At 41.4% G+C, this 21,253-nt stretch overlaps 1 protein-coding gene across 3 annotated transcripts in view; it reads left to right on the forward strand.

Annotated features, from left to right (window-relative positions):
- The window catches only part of MGAM (maltase-glucoamylase), a 157,206-nt gene that overhangs the window by 121,297 nt on the left and 14,656 nt on the right, over positions 1-21,253 (forward strand). For all 3 annotated transcript variants that reach the window (XM_045063083.1, XM_045063082.1, XM_045063081.1), the window contains exons 24-40: positions 256-423; positions 3,262-3,414; positions 3,766-3,966; positions 5,718-5,872; positions 6,835-7,003; positions 7,271-7,367; positions 8,176-8,288; positions 9,325-9,450; positions 10,444-10,572; positions 10,828-10,938; positions 11,245-11,307; positions 16,598-16,732; positions 17,212-17,299; positions 18,125-18,263; positions 19,520-19,653; positions 19,782-19,816; positions 19,909-20,025. In XM_045063083.1, the coding sequence (XP_044919018.1) occupies positions 256-423; positions 3,262-3,414; positions 3,766-3,966; positions 5,718-5,872; positions 6,835-7,003; positions 7,271-7,367; positions 8,176-8,288; positions 9,325-9,450; positions 10,444-10,572; positions 10,828-10,938; positions 11,245-11,307; positions 16,598-16,732; positions 17,212-17,299; positions 18,125-18,263; positions 19,520-19,653; positions 19,782-19,816; positions 19,909-20,025 (2,133 nt within the window). The remainder of the gene's footprint in view (positions 1-255; positions 424-3,261; positions 3,415-3,765; positions 3,967-5,717; positions 5,873-6,834; positions 7,004-7,270; positions 7,368-8,175; positions 8,289-9,324; positions 9,451-10,443; positions 10,573-10,827; positions 10,939-11,244; positions 11,308-16,597; positions 16,733-17,211; positions 17,300-18,124; positions 18,264-19,519; positions 19,654-19,781; positions 19,817-19,908; positions 20,026-21,253) is intronic.

Raw genomic sequence — 21,253 nt, forward strand, 5'->3', positions numbered from 1 at the left:
CCATGTTGGTAAAAAAGAGACAGTGATATGGTTAAATCACAGTAGTCAGCCTTTTAAAAAAAATTCTCTGTGTGTGTTTCTCTCTTTCTTCTTCACTCAGGGGAGTATTAAAAAAAATGCTTGTACTCCTTGAGCACATGTTAGTAGAGATAGCTAAGAGGCATTTGAAGCAGTTTTGGGTATCTGGTCTAGGATAGACTATTTGAGTGACTTGACAACCAATCATCAGAACTTTGTGCTTAACTGTTTTTGCAGAACCACTTGGATGTGAAGATTTTGCAGTCAACGTACAAAGACCCCAATAATTTAGTATTTAAAGAGATTAAAATTCTTGGGACCCAGGAACCTATCAATGTTACCGTGAAACACAATGGTGTCCCAAGTCAGATTTCTCCTAATGTCACTTATGATTCTAACCTACAGGTAAAAATCCATTTTGTTGAGATAGTTTATCAAGAATTTATAGCTTATCGTGTTCCTTCTTGCCAAAGTCACAAGGGTTCCTGAAGGACCAGGGCACACTCTGAAGTCTGAGGTGGGGAAGTCAGAGGGTTAGGAGAGAAAAAAAGCAAGGGTTAAGCCAGAGCTAGAATGGATCAGGGAGCTGCTGAGAAGCTGGAATAAGATGGCTGAAGCTAGAAAGGCAAAATGGGAGGTGGGATCCCTATAATTAAAAATTTGAAGTGCGTTTTTCTTTACTGTGTTCAGATACATAGATTTTTCTCTCTCACACATACATTGTAAAAAATATTTCAAGTCAAAGACTCCTATCAGCTTAGCTAATGGCTATACATTGGTTAGAGAGTGATAAAAAATAATTTTTCATCAGTTGCAGTGAGACCTGATGCTCCTGAGCGAGTTGTAATCTGTTCGCCTGGTATCTCAGCATTTGAGGAATCCTTTCCTCCATCCTCCTCAGGTCAGGCCCTCCAGATGTTCTGGGACTGGGGGTTGTGGCTCAGCATGTTTGTGAGAGATCTTCCAAATTTGGAGAAAATAAGTACATCTGGCATTCCGCTATAATGATGTATTGATGACATTGGCCATTTTGCCTTACAACATACGCTGAGAATACCTATATTATAGAGTTAGAAATAAAGCACAGTTGACCCTTGAACAGCATGAGGGACACCGAACCCCCCACCCATGCTATCAATAATCTGTAAGTAACTTCCGATTCCCCAGATCTTAACTACTAATAGCTTTCTACTGACCAAAAGCCTTATGGGTAAACTGTCAATTAACACATATTTTATGTATCATAAGAATTCTGTATCCTAATCTTATGATAAAGCAAGCTAAAGATAAGAAAATGTTATTAAGAGAATCATTAGGAAGAGAAAGCATTTGCAGTTCTTTACTGTATTTATTGAAAAAAACAAACCAAACATGCATGTAAGTGGCCTGGACAGTTCAAACCCATGTTGTTCAAAGGACAACTCATTGTATGGTTAGTTATGTGCACTGCAAAGTGCAAGCCATTTGAGAGGTGCATATATTAAAAAAAACTCAATAAATATTTGTTATATTAATTAATATAAGAGCGAAAGAATTGTTGGTGCTTGAATTTGGGTGGTGGGGAAACACAGTTTATACACAGAAATTTACCAGGAAGGGGACAGACAGTCCAAACAACACAGAGGAAATATTTACTGATATTACACCTAATGTAATGTTCAAAGTCTAATGGCACAGCTGAGCAAAGCTGTTGGAGAAGTCAGGGTTTGAGCTGGACTTTGAGTGAGGGTGTTATCAGATAGATATTCATTCAGCTAACGAGTGATAGGAAATGGAGCAAAATGGGACTTTGAACAAATTGGGATTTTCTTCTTCATGCAATAAGTTTAGAAAGTGGTCAGTAGCCAGCTTTGGTTCAATGGCTCATGGTTGTCAAGGTTAACTGGAAATGACATCTTAATACCAGTTGCTGTGGCCCTATTACTACAGAATGAAAGAGGAGGCAGAAAGAAAAGGTACAGGGAAGTCTCTTAAATCAAAATGAAGATGGGCCAGCAACTCCCATGGACTTGCACTGGCCTATTAAGGGCTGCAGCTATGTTACACAGATTAAAAAATTAAGTTCTTAATTATGAACTTTAATATTCTAAGCTGAAATAGTGAGTCAGAAGGGAACTTTTATATAAGGCAGGCAACTAGCAGGACATTCCACAAAAAGACACCATTTTCCTAGAAAGGGCATTTGTCTAAAAAAAGTATGCAAGGTTGAGATATCAGAGTAAGACAATCTAAGGGTTGAGACTAGCTTGACATTGGTCTGTGAATATGCTGTAACTAGAATAGGGAGGAGATCAGTTCAGACAAAGAGTTTGTGGTCAGATTTTAGAGGATCTTAGATACCAAAGTGCGATCTGATTCTTCAAGTGTGTCCTATGAATCCTTGAATCCAGGCTGTGCTATTATGAAAGCATTGCTTTGAGAGTGAGATTTGTGAAACAGGGAAATTTAAGGTGAATTCAGACTGAGAAAAGCCTGGAAAAGGGGTGATTATCCTTAGAGTGTGATTTTGTAACTCTGGGCAAATGATGACCTGCACTATGCAAATTGCTAATTAAAGAAGAGATGACAATACACAGAAAATATTAAATATTTTCATTAGTGAGACACAACGAAGCAAGGGTTCAGGTTTTGAGGCTTTGGTCTTGGAGAAATGAAGAAGTTGGGATGTTAGAAATGGAAAGGAATGTAATGATCTTTGCCATCTCCCCACTTTTGCAGTTGATGAAACTGAGACCCAAAGAATCAAAATGATTTGGCTAAGTTTCCCTAGTGGAATGGAGATGAGAACACAAGCCACACGTCCTTACGAATGTTCTTGCCACCACTCCAGACCAAGACAGGACAGTGGGCAAGGGAATGGAAGGCAAGAGCATAAGCTCGATTTTGGATGGCCCCGTGAGCTCGTGTGTGTTATGCTACAAGGGAAAACACAGGAAGGTCTTTTGTCCAAGTAAGGAAGAGGAAGGGGAATCAGGGAAAGAAAGACAATGGGTGATCACAGAAGATTTTATTTGCCTTACTTCTCTTCCAGATGTGGGGTATGAGATTCTGATAGAGTCGGCACATTTGACTTTTCGTCCTTTCCCGCCTTACATGTAGCTTTCCTCCTAGAAGTGCCAGTGGAGTGCCACTAGGATTGTTGAGTCTTCTCTGGTCTCTATTCCTTTTTCTAAAAGAGGTTTCATATCTTACAAGGACTTTGTCCTAGGGGTAAATTTCCTTGTCACTTGCTCACCCCTACAGGTTGCTCTGATCAGGGGAATCGATCTTATCCTGGGAGAAGCATACACAGTGGAGTGGGCCCTGAAGATAAAGGAAGCAGAAAAAATAGACTGTTTCCCTGATGAGAACGGTGCTTCTGCAGAAAACTGTACTGCCCGTGGCTGTGCCTGGGAGGTAACCGTCCCAACAACACTAGTGTGCATCAAAATCCTTGACACTCAACCTAGACTTTCATGAGCATAGCATCAGGACCTATGTCACTCCTTAAAACCCATAGAAAGGCAGGACTTCCAAAGGAACCTGAGTCTGTATCTGGATATAGGAATAGGAGTGGGATTTTTTTTTTTTCACCCAAATACTTTGTTTGCAAGGAGACCAGGAATTTAAAGTGATGTCCCTACCAAAGCATATATAAGGAAGTGAGTAATGGTCTGGCTTTATCTCCCTGTAAATGGCCTTTTCTAGCCCTTTGTATTTGATAATTCTAGGGTTTCATGCTGAACTGACCTTAGCTTTTCTTTCCAGGTACCCACTTCTCCAGGAGCCCCGTTTTGTTATTTCGTCAGTGATCTATACTCTGTTGGTGACGTTCAGTACCACTCACATGGAGCCACCGCGACCCTGTCTTTAAAGTCTTCTCTCTATGCCTCCGCTCTGCCCTCAGTACCTGTGACCGACCTCCGTCTGCATGTGACCTATCATAAGAATGACATGCTGCAGTTTAAGGTATGTGTCTGCAGTACCCATATGTATCCAGTGCTCACTGGGCACTTGGCAGTTCCATTACATTTTGCTAGTTGAGGTCACAGAACCCTAAAATAAGTTTGCTCCTCTGAGCTAACCATGCCGAAGTATACTAGATCATTATCCTGGGGGCACTGAAAGACCACTGATGAGCCAGTGCTGCCTGTTCTGATGTGCATTTGAGAAGGTCACTGTGTCTGCTGTAAGGAAAACGGTTGGCAGGACAAGAGTGAAAAAGGAGAGGCCAGCCAGGAGGCGACCGGTTAGGGTGTCCTTGTGGGTGACCAAGTGTAGACCAGGTATAAGAAAGGAGTTTGGTGGGAGAATTGAGAAGGTAGAATCACAGGACCTGGTGATGACTGCAAGTTGGCAATGAGGGAGAGGGAGCCATCGACAATGATTGCCATGTTCCGGGCGTGTGTCTCTATGTGGGTGACAGTGATATTACCTGAAATGGGAGCATTGGACAGGTTTGGGCTTGGGCAGAATAAGATGATGGGTTCAGTTTGGGATACTGAATTTGGGATAGCTGAGAAGTAGCCACAAGAGTGTAGTGATCTCTTTCTTTCCTACGATTTAATGACATCTAAGGATTAGTGACAGCCTGTTCTTATGTCTATTTTTCTCAAAGACAGGAATTTGTCCATTCATCTTTGTGTTTCTGAAATCTGACACCGAGCCTGATAGACAGTTAACACTCAGATGTTTTATGAAAGAGTAAATGAAAGACATTGGACATTGCCCAAAAGTTTCATCACAACCTGCTATCAACCTAGACTGACTCCTTTTACATCTTCCAATGCAGGGAAGATGCTCTTTGATATTCCTGGCCTCACCATAGTGCTGGCCTGTGGTAGGCACCTAGTGAGTTTGAACTAAATGAACTTGCTTGCATTTCCCGCTTCAACCCTTTCCTCCTCTACCTCCTGATCAAACAGTAGCTCTCCCCCCGCCCCAGTCTTTGCCTCTTTCTGACCCAGCTTTAATACGTTGGGTCTTTGCATTTATTTCTCTACCAGGAATGACTTTATCTCCTTGTTGTGCTGGGTTAACGGCTGCAAAGGTTTTAATACAGCCTGTATTTTGCCCATGACATCACCTCAGTCTTCTAGAAGCTGTGCTGGGCATTTTCTTCTTTATAATGTCACAACACTCCCACATAGCTATACATGAGCATATCATCACCCAGATATTGTGGGCACCTCTTTTATTTCCCATTAGCATGTGAATTTCTTAAAAACAGCAAGAATGTGTTATCTGATTTTGTGTGTCTAGTGTCTATAGTGTTGGGCAGGGGTAGAGTATGTACTTGGTGAATCAATTTAGATGCCATTTGTTGCAAGGACATCTATGATTATTTTCATCAAATGGAGTTCATATTTTTTTTACTTATTTTCAATTCAGAGAAGTTTTCAGATATTCACATACAACCACAGATAAATAAATAATAGATTTATATCTACCAAACTGATATTGTACTGATTTTCAAAGATATCAACAATATCAAAGCAAATGTGTTACTGTAATAGGGGCCTTAAAAATGAGATGACAGGCTCAGGTCAAAATGTTAAGTCTAACATTGTTCTTTGATATAATAACTAAATCCCTGGTATCATGAGCTTAATGGAGACAAATACAGCATTCACACTCTGTGTCAAGGATACAAGTTTCTGGTAAGGTATATAGGTTTCTAGAGTACTATATTTTCCTAATTTTCTTTGCACTCACCCTAGATTTATGATCCCAACAATAATCGGTATGAGGTCCCGGTTCCTCTCAACATACCCACAGTTCCTTCCAGCACCTCTGAGAGTCAACTCTACAATGTCCTTATTAAGAAGAATCCATTTGGGATTGAAATTCGCCGGAAGAATACAGGCACTGTAATGTAGGTGGCTTCTAGTCTGATTTGAAATTGATGGTTCCCTGCACTGCCAGGTTCATTGTCCTTGGAGATATCCTGGCTCAAAACACCACACTATCCATTTCCAGATTTATGAATACATTATTCCTTTGGGGCCTGTTCTTATGGGAAATCTTTAGTCCCCTGGCAGTAATTACTGAGATACTTACATGTACTAGGGATTCATTCAACTAGTGTTTATGGGGTGGTTAGTATATATTATTTTTATATTAGGTAGAAGATGAGGTCTCTCTTCTCATGACAAAAATTTATGATCAATAACAAAGATAATGTAAGTTAAAATATAAATAAGGAAGTTTAGATAGTGACAATTGCTAGGTAGGAAAAAGAACAGGGTAATAAAGAGTTATGGGGCGTTTACTGCTTTTGATACTGGGGTCAGAGAAGGGATCTCAGAGAAGGTGACATTTGAAGTAGTACTTAGATGAGAAAGATCCACCCATGTGGAGATTTGGGGGAAGGAAGAGGACATTCCAGACAGATGGAATAAAAAGTGCACAGGCCATGAAAGCACACTTGCATATTGAGGAGAAAATGCTTGTTGTGGTCGCAGCACACTGTAGCTGGATGGCTGTGGATGTTAAGTAGCGAAGGGACAGTAGAGAGGACCAAGAGTGGCACCCCGGGCTGGTGTGGAGCGGTAGCACCCAAGATGTGAAAAGTGATTGGATTTGGCATCCAGGAGACAGAACTGAAGGGAGGCAGTGAGAGAGGAAACCAGAAGAATGAATGAAGGCTAGCTCCTGGGCTGGCAGCACGTGCATCAAAGATTATTTTAATCAAATGGACTTTGTGGTTTTTTGGGAAGATTAACAGGGCTCTGGGTGAGAGAGGGAATCAAGAGTTCCGTTGTCCTTGAAAAGTCAGCTGCTTGAAGCCAACAGGATGGCCCATTTCTTTCTCCAATACACCCTTTTTTGTTGCAGTTGGGACTCTCAGCTCCTTGGTTTTACCTTCAATGACATGTTCATCCGCATCTCCACTCGCCTTCCCTCTGAGTACATCTATGGCTTTGGGGAAACTGAGCACACAGCCTTTCGGAGAGACTTGAACTGGCACACATGGGGGATGTTCTCCAGAGACCAGCCCCCAGGGGTAAGGACAGAGCATCTGGGATCTGTGTCTACTTCTTTTTATGCACTATGTACGCTCCATGCTTCATCTTCCCAGATTCACCTTAGATGGTCACATTTCCACATTTAGATGAGTGGGTCTGTGCTCAGTCTCCTTTGTTTTTTATGTATTTAGTTCATTGCACAGAGAAAACAGGACATACCTTGCCAATAATTTTTTTCGTGGAGTTTCTTTGTTGGCCACTATGTCTTCTAATCTCTTACCACTTTCCCTCCACGACTCTCCCAGTACAAGAAGAATTCCTATGGCGTCCACCCCTACTACATGGCACTGGAGGAGGATGGAAGTGCCCATGGGGTGCTCCTGCTAAACAGCAATGCCATGGGTAAGAGATGCCAGCATCTCCCCTTGTTTCTGTGAACCAGTCATTTTTGAGTAACAGTGTGTTCAAACTAGCTGACTGAAGTCAAAATTATTATCTTGGGGACAGTGTTCTTGTTTTTATATTTCATTTCCTATATAGCCTTTCTGTTTATTTCAGTTTAGTAACATGCGGTAACAAGAGTTAACTCCTATTTGGCAAACATACAAGAAGGGATGTAAGAAGGGATAGAAAGAACAAGTGAGTCTCAAATATCCTGGGGGTCAGCCAGTGGAAGCCATCTTTTTAATTTGAATTAATGGTGAAGCTGTGGTTAAGAGTGCTCACCCTTGGGGTACGAGGGTGTGAAGAAAATTTATATGGTGTATTGGAAAGAGGGTGGAAAAACAGGGGGTGGGTGGAAAGCATGCATGTAAAAACTGGTCAAATCAGAATCAGTTTCATGTGAACGTGTCTCCTGGTTTTGACAATGCACAAAAGTTACATAAGATGTGGTCATTGAGGGAAGTTGGGTAAAGTGTACAAAGGAACTGTAGTACATTTTTGCAACTTCTTCTATGTCTTAAACTCTTCTAAAATAAAAGATGTAGTAGTAACTTTAAAAGAACAGAATGACAGAGGGCAAAAATTCCAGGGGTAGCTCCCTGGGACTTTCACTTAACTTCTTCAATTTGATGCAGGTATAGTAAAAATACTTTCTCTTAATACTCCATAATAAAGAGGCATAGGGAGAAGGAAAGGGTAAGAATTTGAGGGGTTATTTGTCACCTTGAAGGTTTCCAGCTTGAGTGGTGTTTTCCTATATTTTCAGATGTGACCTTCCAGCCCCTTCCTGCCTTGACATACCGCACCATAGGAGGAATTCTGGACTTTTATGTGTTCTTGGGGCCAACTCCAGAGCTTGTCACTCAGCAGTATACTGAGGTAGGAGGACATTAAACTGATTATCAACTACTCATACAGTAGGTTCTGAGTACCCAATCCACCTTGATTAGCATAACTCTCAGATGATACCTGGAATTGTTGATCCTTCTGGAAGATAGACTATAAAATGAAGAGCAAAGAAAATATATCCCAATAACCATTAAATTTGCAGCCCCTCAAAGCACTGCAGAGTAGCAGAAGTAGTATGGTGCCAGTGGTGGTGTTGGCAGTGGCGATGGTAGTGGTGGAGGTGGTGGTGATGGTATGGTGGGTGGTAGAGATGGTGGTAGGTGGAGTTGGTGGAGCTGGTAGTGGTGGAGGTGGTGATGGTGGGGGATGTGGTAGTGGAGATCATGGTGCTAGAGATGGTCATGGTGGAGGTGGTGCAGGTGGTGCAGGTGGTGATTGAAGTGGTGGAGGTGGTAGTACAGGTGGTGGTGGATGTGATGAAGGTGGTAGTAGAGGTGGGGCATGTGGGGCAGAGGTGGTGATGTGGCGATGGTGATGGTTCTGGTAGTGATGGTGGTCATTAGTGGTCACGACAGTTACTTTGGCAGCAGTAACACACTTATATAACTTACTACGTGTCACTGATCATTTTACCTATATGAACTCATTCATTCTTCACAACACTAATGAAGTGAATACTATTATTATCCCCAGTTTGCAAGTGAAAGAACTGATGAACAAGAGGTTTTTAACTTCTGCACAGGGCTACATAGCCAGCAGAGTTTAGAGCCTGTATGGTAGGCCAGGCATTTTGCCTCTAGATTCTGAGATCTGAGCCAGTAAGCTCGACTGCCACTAGGAATCAGAGTAAAATCATATTTTCCAAAATTCTTAGGGAAGTAAGTAAAGTCTAGCAGAAAGCTTTCTCCAAGCTATCCCAGTGGTTCTACATCCACTCAGTTTCTCTCCATTTTTGAATTTCTTGATTATCTAAGATAGGACGCCAGAAAGATGTTCTTAATAATATGTCAACAATTTTAATCCCGAGTCTCCTTTTTAAGGAATGAATTTTCTGTTTATTTTCTAGCTGATTGGTCGGCCAGTGATGGTTCCTTATTGGTCCTTGGGGTTTCAGCTGTGTCGCTATGGATACCAGAATGACTCTGAGATTGCCAGCTTGTATGATGAGATGGTGGCTGCCCAGATCCCTTATGTATGTTCTTCATATGGGTGGATTGGCTCTGGTACCTCATGGCTGTTACTAGTCTTCTCTGTATCTGGATTAGCTTGCCTTCAAGGGGGGGCAGTTCCTATAACTATATGACTTTAAAATATTTGGTCAAAAACACCTTTGGTATCTTAAGAATAAAAGGTTGCCCAAACAATAGTTTTGCTTAATTGAAAAGAAAATGACCCAAATTTAGTCAGATCACCATAGGTGCAGATAAAACCTCACTTCCAAAACTTGGCTGGCATAGTGTTCCCTCAGCTTTGAGCTAAAGTTGAAGATAGGGATCTTGGTTATCAGTTTCCTGATGAAATAAATATGGAAACAAATTCTATCCTTCTCTTGAGGGAAAGTGGGGTCCAAGAATCAGAGAATTAATCCCCTGAACTTCTTACATATTAAATTTTATTCAATATATTTTTCTCTTATTTACAATTGTTGTTATTAATGGTAAGCATGGTATGCAGTATTTCATTTTTAAAAAGAAAGCTATGTCTGATAACCTCCAGGATTGGATACTCTAAAGCAATCACAGGTGCCTTTTTTTTTTTTTTTATAAGTAAAAGGTAGATTTTCCATCCATCCAATTATATTAGTGCTGGGGAGCTTACATTATGTTCTTTTCTCTGAAAGTGAACCACCGATCCCAGGGGCAGCCTCTTTGGCAAGGTAACCACAGTCACTCCTACTGGCCTTTCACAAAGCACTGTCTCTTACTCTCTTTTCATTTATCCTCCCAACAGTCTTGGCAGATAGATAGGCATTATCATCCTATTTTTGCCGATTTAGTTTTTTTTCTTCTATCTTACTACTGAAAATTTGAAAATTTCCCAGAATCTAATACCTGATACCTGAGGTTCGAATAAGTCAAAAGGAAGCCTTATGAAATTCACCACTGGTTAGTAGAAGCTTGTTCTCACCTGGAACCTGGCCTTTTCCAAGCAAGAGCCACTCATTTTTCTCCTGTGCTCCCCCCAGGACGTGCAGTACTCGGATATCGACTACATGGAGCGGCAGCTGGACTTCACCCTCAGCCCCAAGTTCCTGGGGTTTCCAGCCCTGATTAATCGCATGAAGGATGACGGGATGCGGGTCATCCTCATTCTGGTTAGTCCCTCTGGGAATGGGCAGAGTTTGTTAGAGAGAGTGAATGGGCTTTGGTGGAGGAAGCTTTCTTTTGTGTTTCCGTCCATGTCATGAGTGGAGAAGTTGAGGTTCAGAAAGAAAGGTGTATTTCCCAGGATTCACAGAAACATTATGGTTCAGGTGGGAGCTGGTGCCTTTCTGTTTGAAGAGTTCTTTTTTCTGTCCCAAGTTGTTCTCTGGGTTTGGACTTCTACCTAGTCTGTGCTTTGATTTCAGGACCCAGCTATTTCTGGTAATGAGACACAGAACTATCCTGCATTCACTCGGGGTGTGGAAGATGATGTCTTCATCAAAGCTCCAGATGGTGGAGGCATTGTCTGGGGAAAGGTATGACCAATGTGGTGATCCACTAATCCCCAGCCTGGGGTGGGTGACAGCGTGTTTGTGCATGTTGTTTTTGGGCCTTTTCCATTTGGGTTTAGGGCTTAGAAGTTCTCATTTTGTCCATCAATATTTGTCAACACAGTTAAGGAATTTTTAGGGAATATATGTATGTGGGTGCCTTGTGGGATCTACTTTTCTAGATGAAAATCAAGGTATTACCACCTACGACCATGGTTTATAGTTTCTTAGGAAGTACTATATAAGATAAATTATCTAGTGCATTGCTTTTGAACAGTTTTCTCTCCACAGGTGTGGCCTGATTTCCCTGATGTTGTTATAAATGGGTCTCTAGACTGGGAGACTCAAGTGGAGGTAAAGGACCCTTTGTGGACATGGGAGAAGTCAGGGCTGCTGGGAAGGGGTGGCCATTCTCAGGATAGTGGATTTCCCCATGCGTGTGCATTCAGGAATACACTGAGGGATTATGTCCTGTGTGTCCATCTGTGTGGCAATCACTTTATATGTAATATTTTACTCCCAGTTGGAAGGCAGGGATTATTATCTTCAGCATAACTAGGATTCAGAGAGCTTAAATTACTGCTCTGGAGTTCTAGGTGACCAAGTGATGATTTCAAATCCAAGGCTGCCAGATTCCAAGGGCCCATGAAATTTCTACCTCCTAAGAAATACTGTTTGCCTAGAATGAGTGTATTTGTTGTTGTTTTTATTGTTGTTCCTGAATATTTTTCAGGATATTTTTGAAGATTTTTATTTTTATTTATTTGAGAGAGAGAGAGAGAGAGAGAGAGAGCGAGCATGCAGGAACAGGGGGAGGGGCAGAGAGAAAAGAAGAAACAGGTTCGTGCTGAGCAGAGAGCCCAATGCAGGGCTCAGTCCTGGGACCCTGGGATCATGACCTAAGCTGAAGGCAGACACTTAACTGACTGAGCCATCCAGGCATCCCTTGAGTATGTTTTGAACATAGTCTCCAAACCCTGTCTTGAGTGATGGAATCTTTTTCTCTGTATTTTTCTTTTTCTCTGTTTTCCATGGACAAGCTTCTCCATCTTCACTCTTACAAATCCCCCATCCTGGGGAACCTGGGTGGTACAGTTGGTTAAGTGTCTAACTCTTGGTTTTGGCTCAGGTCATGATCTCAGTGTCCGGAAATCAAGCCCCTCATCTGGCTCTGTGCTCAGCGGAGAGTCTGCTGCTCTTCCTCTCTCCTTCTCCCTCTGCTCTTCCTGCCCCTCAAGAGCTCTCTCTCTAAAATAATAAAGTAAATATTTTTTAAAATAATATAAAAATAAATTCCCCATCCTTCCTTGGTTTCTCAACTTCTCTCTTACCTCCCAGCTTCCATCCTTACGTTAAAACTTGCTCTCTCTGGGTAATAAGTTCTTACTTGTAATGGATCTTATATAAGGATTCAAGGGAGAGGACCTAGCTTCCTCTTCTCTCTGTTGCTTCTCATAGGAAACTATTTGAAATTTGCTGGTCCAGAGAGACCATATGGACACAGTAGTCTGCCAGGCTAGAGAAGTTCAGGGTCTCCTTGATCTTAACACTCATTCATTCATTCATTCATTCTTTTTCTTTTTTAGTATTTTTTCCTCTAATACAATTGAAGTATGACTGACAAAATTGTATATATTTGAAGTATACAGTGTGGTGATTGAATACAAAATGTATCATGAAATGATTACCATAATAAGGTTAATTAACACATCCATCATCTCATACATTTACCATTTGTTAGTGTGTGGTGAGAATACTTAAGATAGGGCACCTAGGTGGCTTAGTTGTTAAGCGTCTGCCTTCAGCCCAGGTCATGATGCCGGGGTCCTGGGAATCTAGCACTGCATCCGTGCTCAGTGGGGAGCCTGCTTCTCTCCCTCTGCCTCTCCCCCTGCTTGTGATCTCTCCATATCTCTCTGAAATAAGTAAGATCTAAAAAAAAAAAAAAAAAAAAAAAGAATACTTAGGATCTAAAATCATAGCAACTTTTTTGTATACAAGATAGTATTCTTAGCTGTAGTCATCAGGCTATACATTAGATCTCCAGAACTTACTCATCTTAAAAATAAAAGTTGATCCCCTTAGACCAGCATCTCCTCATTCCCCCCACTCCATTACCCCTGATAGATACCATGCTGCTGTCTGTTTCTATGAGCTCAAACTTCCTTTTTTTTTTTTTTAAGTTTCCACATATAAGTGAGATCATATAGTATTTATTTTTCTCTGTACAGGTTTTTCATTTAGCATAATGTCCTCTAAGTTTAAGTATGCTGTGGCAAATGTCAGGGTTTCCTTCTTTATCATGGCTGAATAATATTTCATTGTGTGTGTATATGTACGCCATATCTTCTTTACCCATTCACCCACTGACAGATGCTTGGATTTTTTCCACATCTTGGCTGTTGAGAATGATGCTGCAATGAACATGAGAGTGCAAATGTCTCTTTAGATATTTCTTTCATTTTATTCAGGATATATATCCAGAAGTGGGATTGCTAGATCACCTGGTAATTCTTTGTTTACTTTTTTGAGGAACCTCCATATTATTTTTCCACATGACTATACAAATTTAAATTACTACCAGTAGTGCACAAGGTGCATGTCTTTTTGTGCATGTCTTCATGAACAGTTGTTGTCTCTTGTCTTTTTGGTAAAAGCTATCCTAATAGGTAGAAGATGATATTTCATTGTGGTTTTGATTTGCATTTCCCTGATGATTAGGGATGCTGAGTACCTTTTCTTGTATCTTTTGGCCATCTATATGTTTTATTTAGGAATATATCTATTCAGATCCTTTGTCAACTTTTTAATCTGTTTTTTGTTGTTGGTTTTTTGTTTTTTGTTTTTGCTATTGTATAAATTCCTTGTATACTTTGGAAGTTAATCTCTTGTCAGATACAGGGTTTTCAAGTATTTTCTCCCATTTCCTAGGTGGTCTTTTCATTACTTTGATTATTTGTCATGCAGAAGCTTTTTATTTCCATATAGTCCCACTTGTTTATTTTTGCATTTGTTGCTTGTACTTGCGGTATCAGATTCTCCCCCAGAATCATTGCCAAGACCAAAGTCAAGGAGATTTTCCCCTGTTTTCTTCTAGAAGTCTCACGGTTTCTGGTCTTATAATTAAGTCTTGGGGCACCTGAGTGGCTCAGTCATTTAAGCATCTGACTCCTGATCTCAGCTCAGGTCTTGATCTCAAGGTCATGAGTTCAAGCCCCACACTGGGCTCCATGCTGGGTGTGGAGCCTACTTAAAATAAATAAATAAATAAATAAAAAGAAATAAAAAAAATTTAAGGCTTTAATTCAGGTTGGAAATTTTTTGTGAGTGCTGTAAGAGAATGGTTCAGTTTCATTGCTTTACATGTGGATATCCAGGTTTCCTAGGACTGTTTATTGAGGAGACTATTGTTTTCCCACTGTGTGCTCTTGACATGTTTGCCAAAGATTAGTTGATGGCACATGTGTAGATTTCTTTCTGGACTTTCTATTCTGTGTCATTGGTCTATGTATCTTTTTTTTTTTTTTTTTGCTAGTACCATGATTTTTAAATCATACTGGGAAAGGGACCACTTCAGTGACAAAGAGGTTGGCTCTCCTACAATTGTAAGCCATTGAGGGCATTTGGAAATCTGTGGGACAGTTTTGATTATTACAGGGGAGCACCAAATGGCATTTAATGGACAGTGACTAGGGATGCTCAGAGTTCTGATTGTGGGGGATGTTCTCTGAAGAATTCTCCTGCCCCAAATGACAGTTGTATTTTTATTAGAGATTCTAATGAAGGCACCCTAATAAAGTCATGATATGTATTTGATAGCATGTAAGAGATTCTCAGTAGATAGAATAATTATGACTACTTATATTAATAAGACCCACTCATGATGCTGGTGGGGACGAAGCTACTGATACCCAGGTCTGGCCTGGCTGTGGGTAATATAAAGCAAACAAACAAACAAGCAAACAGTAGGCAGCCTATGGAAAGCAGATTACTGAATCTGAAGCTCAGATTGAATTCAGGAAGTCTAGGGTTGGGGGCTATGAACTGAATTTTGCTAGCACGCGCATAGTGGGTTGTGAAAGTGGTCCAATGACCAAACATGCAGATGGGTCCGTCACGAGTTGAGATCAAGGGGAGTGACGACAGAAGTTGCAAGGCTGGAGCTGAATAGAGATGGTAGTGAGGCAGAGCCAGCACCTTGGAGAATGGCAAAGCATGTATTTCTTGCGTAAATCATCAGAGCACTTTTCAGTGAGACTAATGAATTAGAATTGGTCAACTTTCTTACTTGTATCCCCTATGGGATTCAGTTGTGGCTCCGGCAAGGCTGGTACTGACTCTGTTTACCCTAATCCTCCATCTCCCACTATACCATGTTTCTAACCCTGCCTGAGCTGGAGCTCTGTTTCTGGTGAGAGGTTCTCTTCTTTTGGTTCCATGTTTCTACCTCTATTTTCTAGCAAAAAGCCATCTCTTTCAAAAGATTCTCAGTAATGTGGTTCACCGCCCCTCACTTCACTGTGAGCTGGATCCCTGCATTTTGTTTCATTTCTGTTTTCTTCTTTGTGTTCTTTTTTTGCCTTTTACCTAGACATATGGGTTCATAATTGCCTTTTGTCTATTGTATGTATGTAAGAGGAGGGTTCCTAAACCAAATCCTCTTTCTGTTGTACCCCCTCTTCCTTACCCCCCTCCCCCAGGACCCTCTCCTCCCACCAGTAGCATTACTTAACTCTTGAACTCTTAAAATGCACTGAGGAACACAGAGGAACCTATTTACTGGGACATACAAAGGACCATGAAGTACCATTACAAGCAGCATGGGATGTATAGAAATTTATAAATACTTGCTGCTGCTGACACTCGGAGGTGCGAACTCACAATTATTCACTGAGCATCTATTTCACGTTAGGTTTGAAGCTAAGCACGGTGAGGGGGGGAGTACAAAGTTCAACCAGAAGAGTATAAAACAAGATCATTGCTCTCAAAATCCTGGTAATACAGTTAAGCTTTGGATCCAGGTTAAAATAAAGACACAGCTTTTATTATTTGGGGGAGGATGAAGAGAAGAGAGCAGTGTTAACACTTCCTCTTTAGCTCCTCCCAAGTGACTTGACACCCAAGTACAGTTGTCCAGTGATTTCTGTAACAACAGAAAACACATGCACACCAGTGCAATGTCTCACCCCTCACCTCCTTTCCCCAGTGGGAGTGAGACAGGAGAGGATCGTCTGGGTGTTGCCTTCCATCCTGTCGACAGTCCGTCTGATGCCTTTGAAGCTGCAGTCTCTCCTGGCTCCCGCTTTGTCTGAGCCAAGCTTCGGAAATGGCAGGACAGAGGTTGAAAGTTAAGCATCTAGCACACAAGACAGTGAGTTTAGGGTGTTGGTTGGTACTGTTCATGTTGATATAAAAAGGAAGACAGTCCATGGATACTTTCCAAATGCTAAGCAGGTGTCTAATTTGTGCTAATGTCTCTTCTGTGCGCTCATATTTCAAGTAAGCTGCACACGTTATCTAGGCTCTGTCTAAATTATCTATCATCATGTGTTATAGGAATGTACATGAGTTATGCTCTCAGGAAATGTCGGTTTGCTATCGAATATAATTTGGGGGACCGATAAACTACATTTAATTTTTACAGCTATACCGAGCTTATGTGGCCTTTCCCGACTTTTTCCGTAACTCAACTACCACGTGGTGGAAGAGGGAGTTGCAGGAACTCTACACCAACCCACGGAATCCAGAGAGGAGCTTGAAGTTTGACGGCATGTGGATTGTGAGTGTGTGGGTTCGTGTCTGTGCACATGTGGGTGGGTGTGTTTCTGTATTTGTGTGTCTAAGCTTATATATCATGACCTTTAATCAAAAGGAATAATAATCATCCAAGAAAGACTTTGAACCCATCTGATTGCAATACCTCTAATCAGAAGTGGATCATCCCTAACACTCCTCATATCTTACAACTCGCCTGAAGTTCCTGCTGTAAAATGCCAGGGTGATTACTAGGAATTTCCTGAACTTGAGCCTTGCCCTCATACCTTGAGGGAGATTTTTTTTTTAATCCTCTAGCCAGTCATTCTTGTGGGCTTGATTGATCTCTCTAGTCAATTCTCAGCTGGATCTAATGAGTGTCCCTGGGCTGGTATCTACCGGATTGCTGGAAGGCAAATGATTTATTCATTGCTTCCTTGTCTCTGAGTTGGCAGGATGTAATGATTTGAAAAAGTAAGATCTATCTGTGTTGGACATTTCTAGGATATGAATGAGCCAGCGAGTTTTGTGAATGGAGCAGTTCCCCCGGGCTGCAAAGATGCCACTCTGAACCACCCTCCCTATATGCCGTGTAAGAGCCCTCGGCCTCCTCTGTTGGCAGAGCCATGACTACGAGGACATGACCGCCACAAGCGCCACAAGAGTTCTGACTATTCAGGGCACATCTTAACTGGTGCTGTGGTTTGGGGGTTGGGGGGGGCAAGACAAATACGCATCAAGCACTTTATCCAGCTGAGAGTGTATACATTATTGGCCCTGTTGGGTGAATTTCTCAGATTTGTTCAGAAAACACTTAACTGTGGTTATGTCCCCAGAGGATTCTGTCTAAGTTTCTTAATTCTTCAGGCCTCTGTGAATTCCCCCACAGGAGTTTTTTTGTGCTGCCAGTGGGTGGAAAGCAGAAGCTTTCTCTTATCAGGGAGTCGATGGACTTTGGTGTTATCCTTGTGTTCATATCTTGGCTCCAGAAATTGTGTGACCATCACTAAGAATTGTGTGACCATCAACAGATTACTTGATGTTTCCGAATCTTTGCTTTAAATTGTGAAGGAAGAAAATGCTATCTCTTTTACAGAGTTACAATAAAAATTACATGAAATTATTTATAAGAAAAAATATTTAGACTGCCTGCTGTCAACTAATTAGGTGTTTGACAATTGTTTTCCTCCCCCTTGCCCTCACTTTCTCCTGGAAAACCTTGCAGGGGACTTGAGGCTAAAACAGTTGTGTCCATTGCAGCTCAGAGCCAGCCGAGCATGGTCCCATGCCCCTGAGGAGGAGAGTGACCCATGCAGGGGTCAAATTAGACTTAAGATCCAGTGTCAGATCCCTTAAAGAGAAGTCAGGGATAACAGGATTAGGTGTGGCATTGACATCACTAGATCTTTCTTCTCAGATTTGGAGTCCAGGGACAGGGGCCTCAGCAGCAAGACCCTGTGCATGGAGAGTGAGCAGATCCTGCCCGACGGCTCGCGGGTGCGGCACTACGACGTTCACAGCCTGTACGGATGGGCCCAGACCAGACCCACCTATGAGTGAGTCACCCTCTCTGTTCTCTGGTGCACCTGACCTGCAGGGATAGCCAGTGGTTGATGAAGGAACCCTGCTTTTCCTTCCATGTCCCTCTCAAGGGTTAGGAAGATTTAAATCACAACTATGTCACAATTCTTATTTATTAAGCAAACATGAGCATGGAGCCAGGCTCCAGGATCAGTGTTAGAAGGACAGATTTAGGGGTGCCTGGGTGGCTTAGTCAGTTAAGCATCTACCTTCAGCTCAGGTCATGATCCCAGGGCTCCAGGATCAAACCCTGCATCAGGCTCCTTGGTCGGCGGGAAGCCTGCTTCTCCCTTTTCGTCTGTCTGCTGCTCCCCCTGCTTGTGTTCTCTCTCTCTGTGTCAAATAAGTAAATAAATAAAATCTTTAAAAAAAGAAGAAGAGGAAGAAGGATGGCTTTAAGTAAGCAATTGTCAGAGAGAAAGATAGTCCTTGTGAAAGAGACATACACAGAGACACAAGTGATCACACATGGCAGCTGATGCTGTAATTAATTCCAAGAGGTGAAGGGAACACAGAGGACTGGCTGTCTTTTATTTTATTTCAAAAGGGACTCATCTCTGTTGGCTTTTCTTTTTCTTTTCTTCTTCTTCTTCTTTTTTTTTTTTTTTTAATTATTCTTGTTGGAGGGCACCTGGGTGGCTCAGTTGGTTAGGCAACCGCCTTTGGCTCAGGTCATGGTCCCGGAGTCCCAGCTCCATGGGGAGTCTGCTTCTCCCTCTGACCTTCTCGCCTCTCATGCTCTCTCTCACTGTCTCTCAAATAAATAAATAAAAATATTAAAAAAAATTATTCTTGTTGGAGAGCCAACTGATGTTCTGCTGAATTAGTCCTGTCCTATTTTGAGTTAAATGAATAAGAAGAGTTCTCTTAATGGAAAGTCTCATAAAGAAATTCACCTTCTTTCTTCCAAATACAAAAACTTAGTACTTAGTAAAGAAGTGGTTAAGACTTAGTGATTAGTCATTATTTTTAGGTGATTCAATAGGCTTATTATAAAGTTCATTGTAAAACACTGTGAAACACCATGTAAAGGCATAGCTGCTACTATCATGTCTACACTCTGAGATTAGTCAGTGGGGATTTCATCATGGCTCTGATTTCCATATTTCCTCCAATAATTCAGGAGATGTTTTGTTGCCATAACTTAGGCTCCAAAACTCTGGGAGGAGAAGCTCTGTGGCCTTTCCTCCTCTGATCTCTCCCCATTCTCTCCCTTGTTCCCTCCAACAAGAGCTGTGCAGGAGGTGACAGGACAGAGAGGGATTGTCATCACCCGCTCCACGTTCCCTACTTCTGGCCGCTGGGGAGGTCACTGGCTGGGCGACAACACAGCTGCCTGGGACCAGCTGAAGAAGTCTATTATTGGTGTGTGGGCTTATCCTTAAGGGCCTCTTTTGGTGGGAAGGGGGTTAAGACCCTCGCTAAAGGATTCTTGAGGGAGGAGGAGGCAGATCACAACTGCGGCCTCTAATCCAGCTGTGTTCTCATTGCAGGCATGATGGAGTTCAGCCTCTTTGGCATATCTTATGTAAGTGTCTTTGGGTCATTTCTAACCCCCAAGCAGGTAGTGACACCTTTCAGAAATAACCAACAGACTTGTTTTCTTCTACCTCATTTCAGACAGGAGCAGATATTTGTGGGTTCTTTCAAGATGCTGAATATGAGATGTGTGCTCGCTGGATGCAGCTGGGAGCCTTTTATCCTTTTTCGAGGAACCACAATACCATTGGGACCAGGGTAGGATGTTCGCTTATAGCTCAGAAGTGTTGTGTCATTAGGAATACAACCTCCAAGTTTGAGCTGTGTTCTCTGTGACATTTTCAAAACCATTGAACCCTCATGTTTGTTTTTTAATTGATACTTTTATGTAGTGTGAAATGATTACCATGGGAGGATTAGTTAACAACTCCATCACCTCACAAGATTGCCATTTCTATTTTTTGTGGTGAGAATATTTAGTATTTACTCTTTTTGCAACTTTCAAGTATATGATATAGTATTGTTAACTACAGTCACCATCCTGTGCATTTCATTAGCAGAACATATTCATCTTATAACTGGAAATCTGTAGCCTTTGACTGATACATCCCCATTTCTCCCATCCCCCAGCCCCTCATAGCCACTGTTCAGCTCTCTAATAGATGTGAGGTAGTATCTCATTGTGGTTTTGATGTGCATTTCCCTGATGAATAGTGATGTTGAGCATCTTTTTATCGGCAATTTGTATGTTTCCATTGGAAACTGGAAACTAATAATAGGAGGAATACTGGAAAACTCACAAATATGTGGAAGCTAAAGAGCCAATGGGTCAAAGATGAAATAAAAAAAAATTAAAAAATCCTGAATGGAAACACAACATACCAAAACTTATGGGATGCAGTGAAAGCATTTCTAAGGGGAAGTTTATAGTGATAAACACCTACATTAATAGAGAAAGAAAAATCTCAAATAAACAACCCAACCTTACACCTCAAGGAACTAGCAGAAGAAGAATGAAGTATACCCAGATTGAGCAAAAGAAAGGAAATAACAAAGATCAGAGGAAAAATAAATGACCTAGAGACCAGAAAAACAACAGAAAAGGTCAACAAACTAAGAGCTGGTTCTTTGGATAGATAAACAAAGTTAACAAACCTTCAGTTGGACTTGATAAGGAAAACAGAGAGAAGGCTCATATAAAGAAGACATTAGAGCCAATACCACAGAAATGCAAAGGATCACAAGAAACTACAATTGTAAATTAACAAATTGGACAACCAAGAAGAAATGAAGAAATTCTTAGGAAGATACAACCTACCAAGACTGAAACATGAAGAAACAGAAAAGGCAAACATAAATACCAAATAAGGAGATTGAGCTAATAATAAAAATCCCCAACAAAGAAAAGTGATTTCCCTGGTGAATTATATCAAAAATTTTAGAGAAAAATCAACACCAAGACCACCTCGAACACTTCCAAAAGACT

Source organism: Mustela putorius, unplaced genomic scaffold (genome assembly GCF_011764305.1).
Source record: "Mustela putorius furo isolate JIRA1106 unplaced genomic scaffold, ASM1176430v1.1 tig00003845_pilon_pilon_pilon, whole genome shotgun sequence".
Taxonomy (NCBI): Eukaryota; Metazoa; Chordata; class Mammalia; order Carnivora; family Mustelidae; genus Mustela; species Mustela putorius.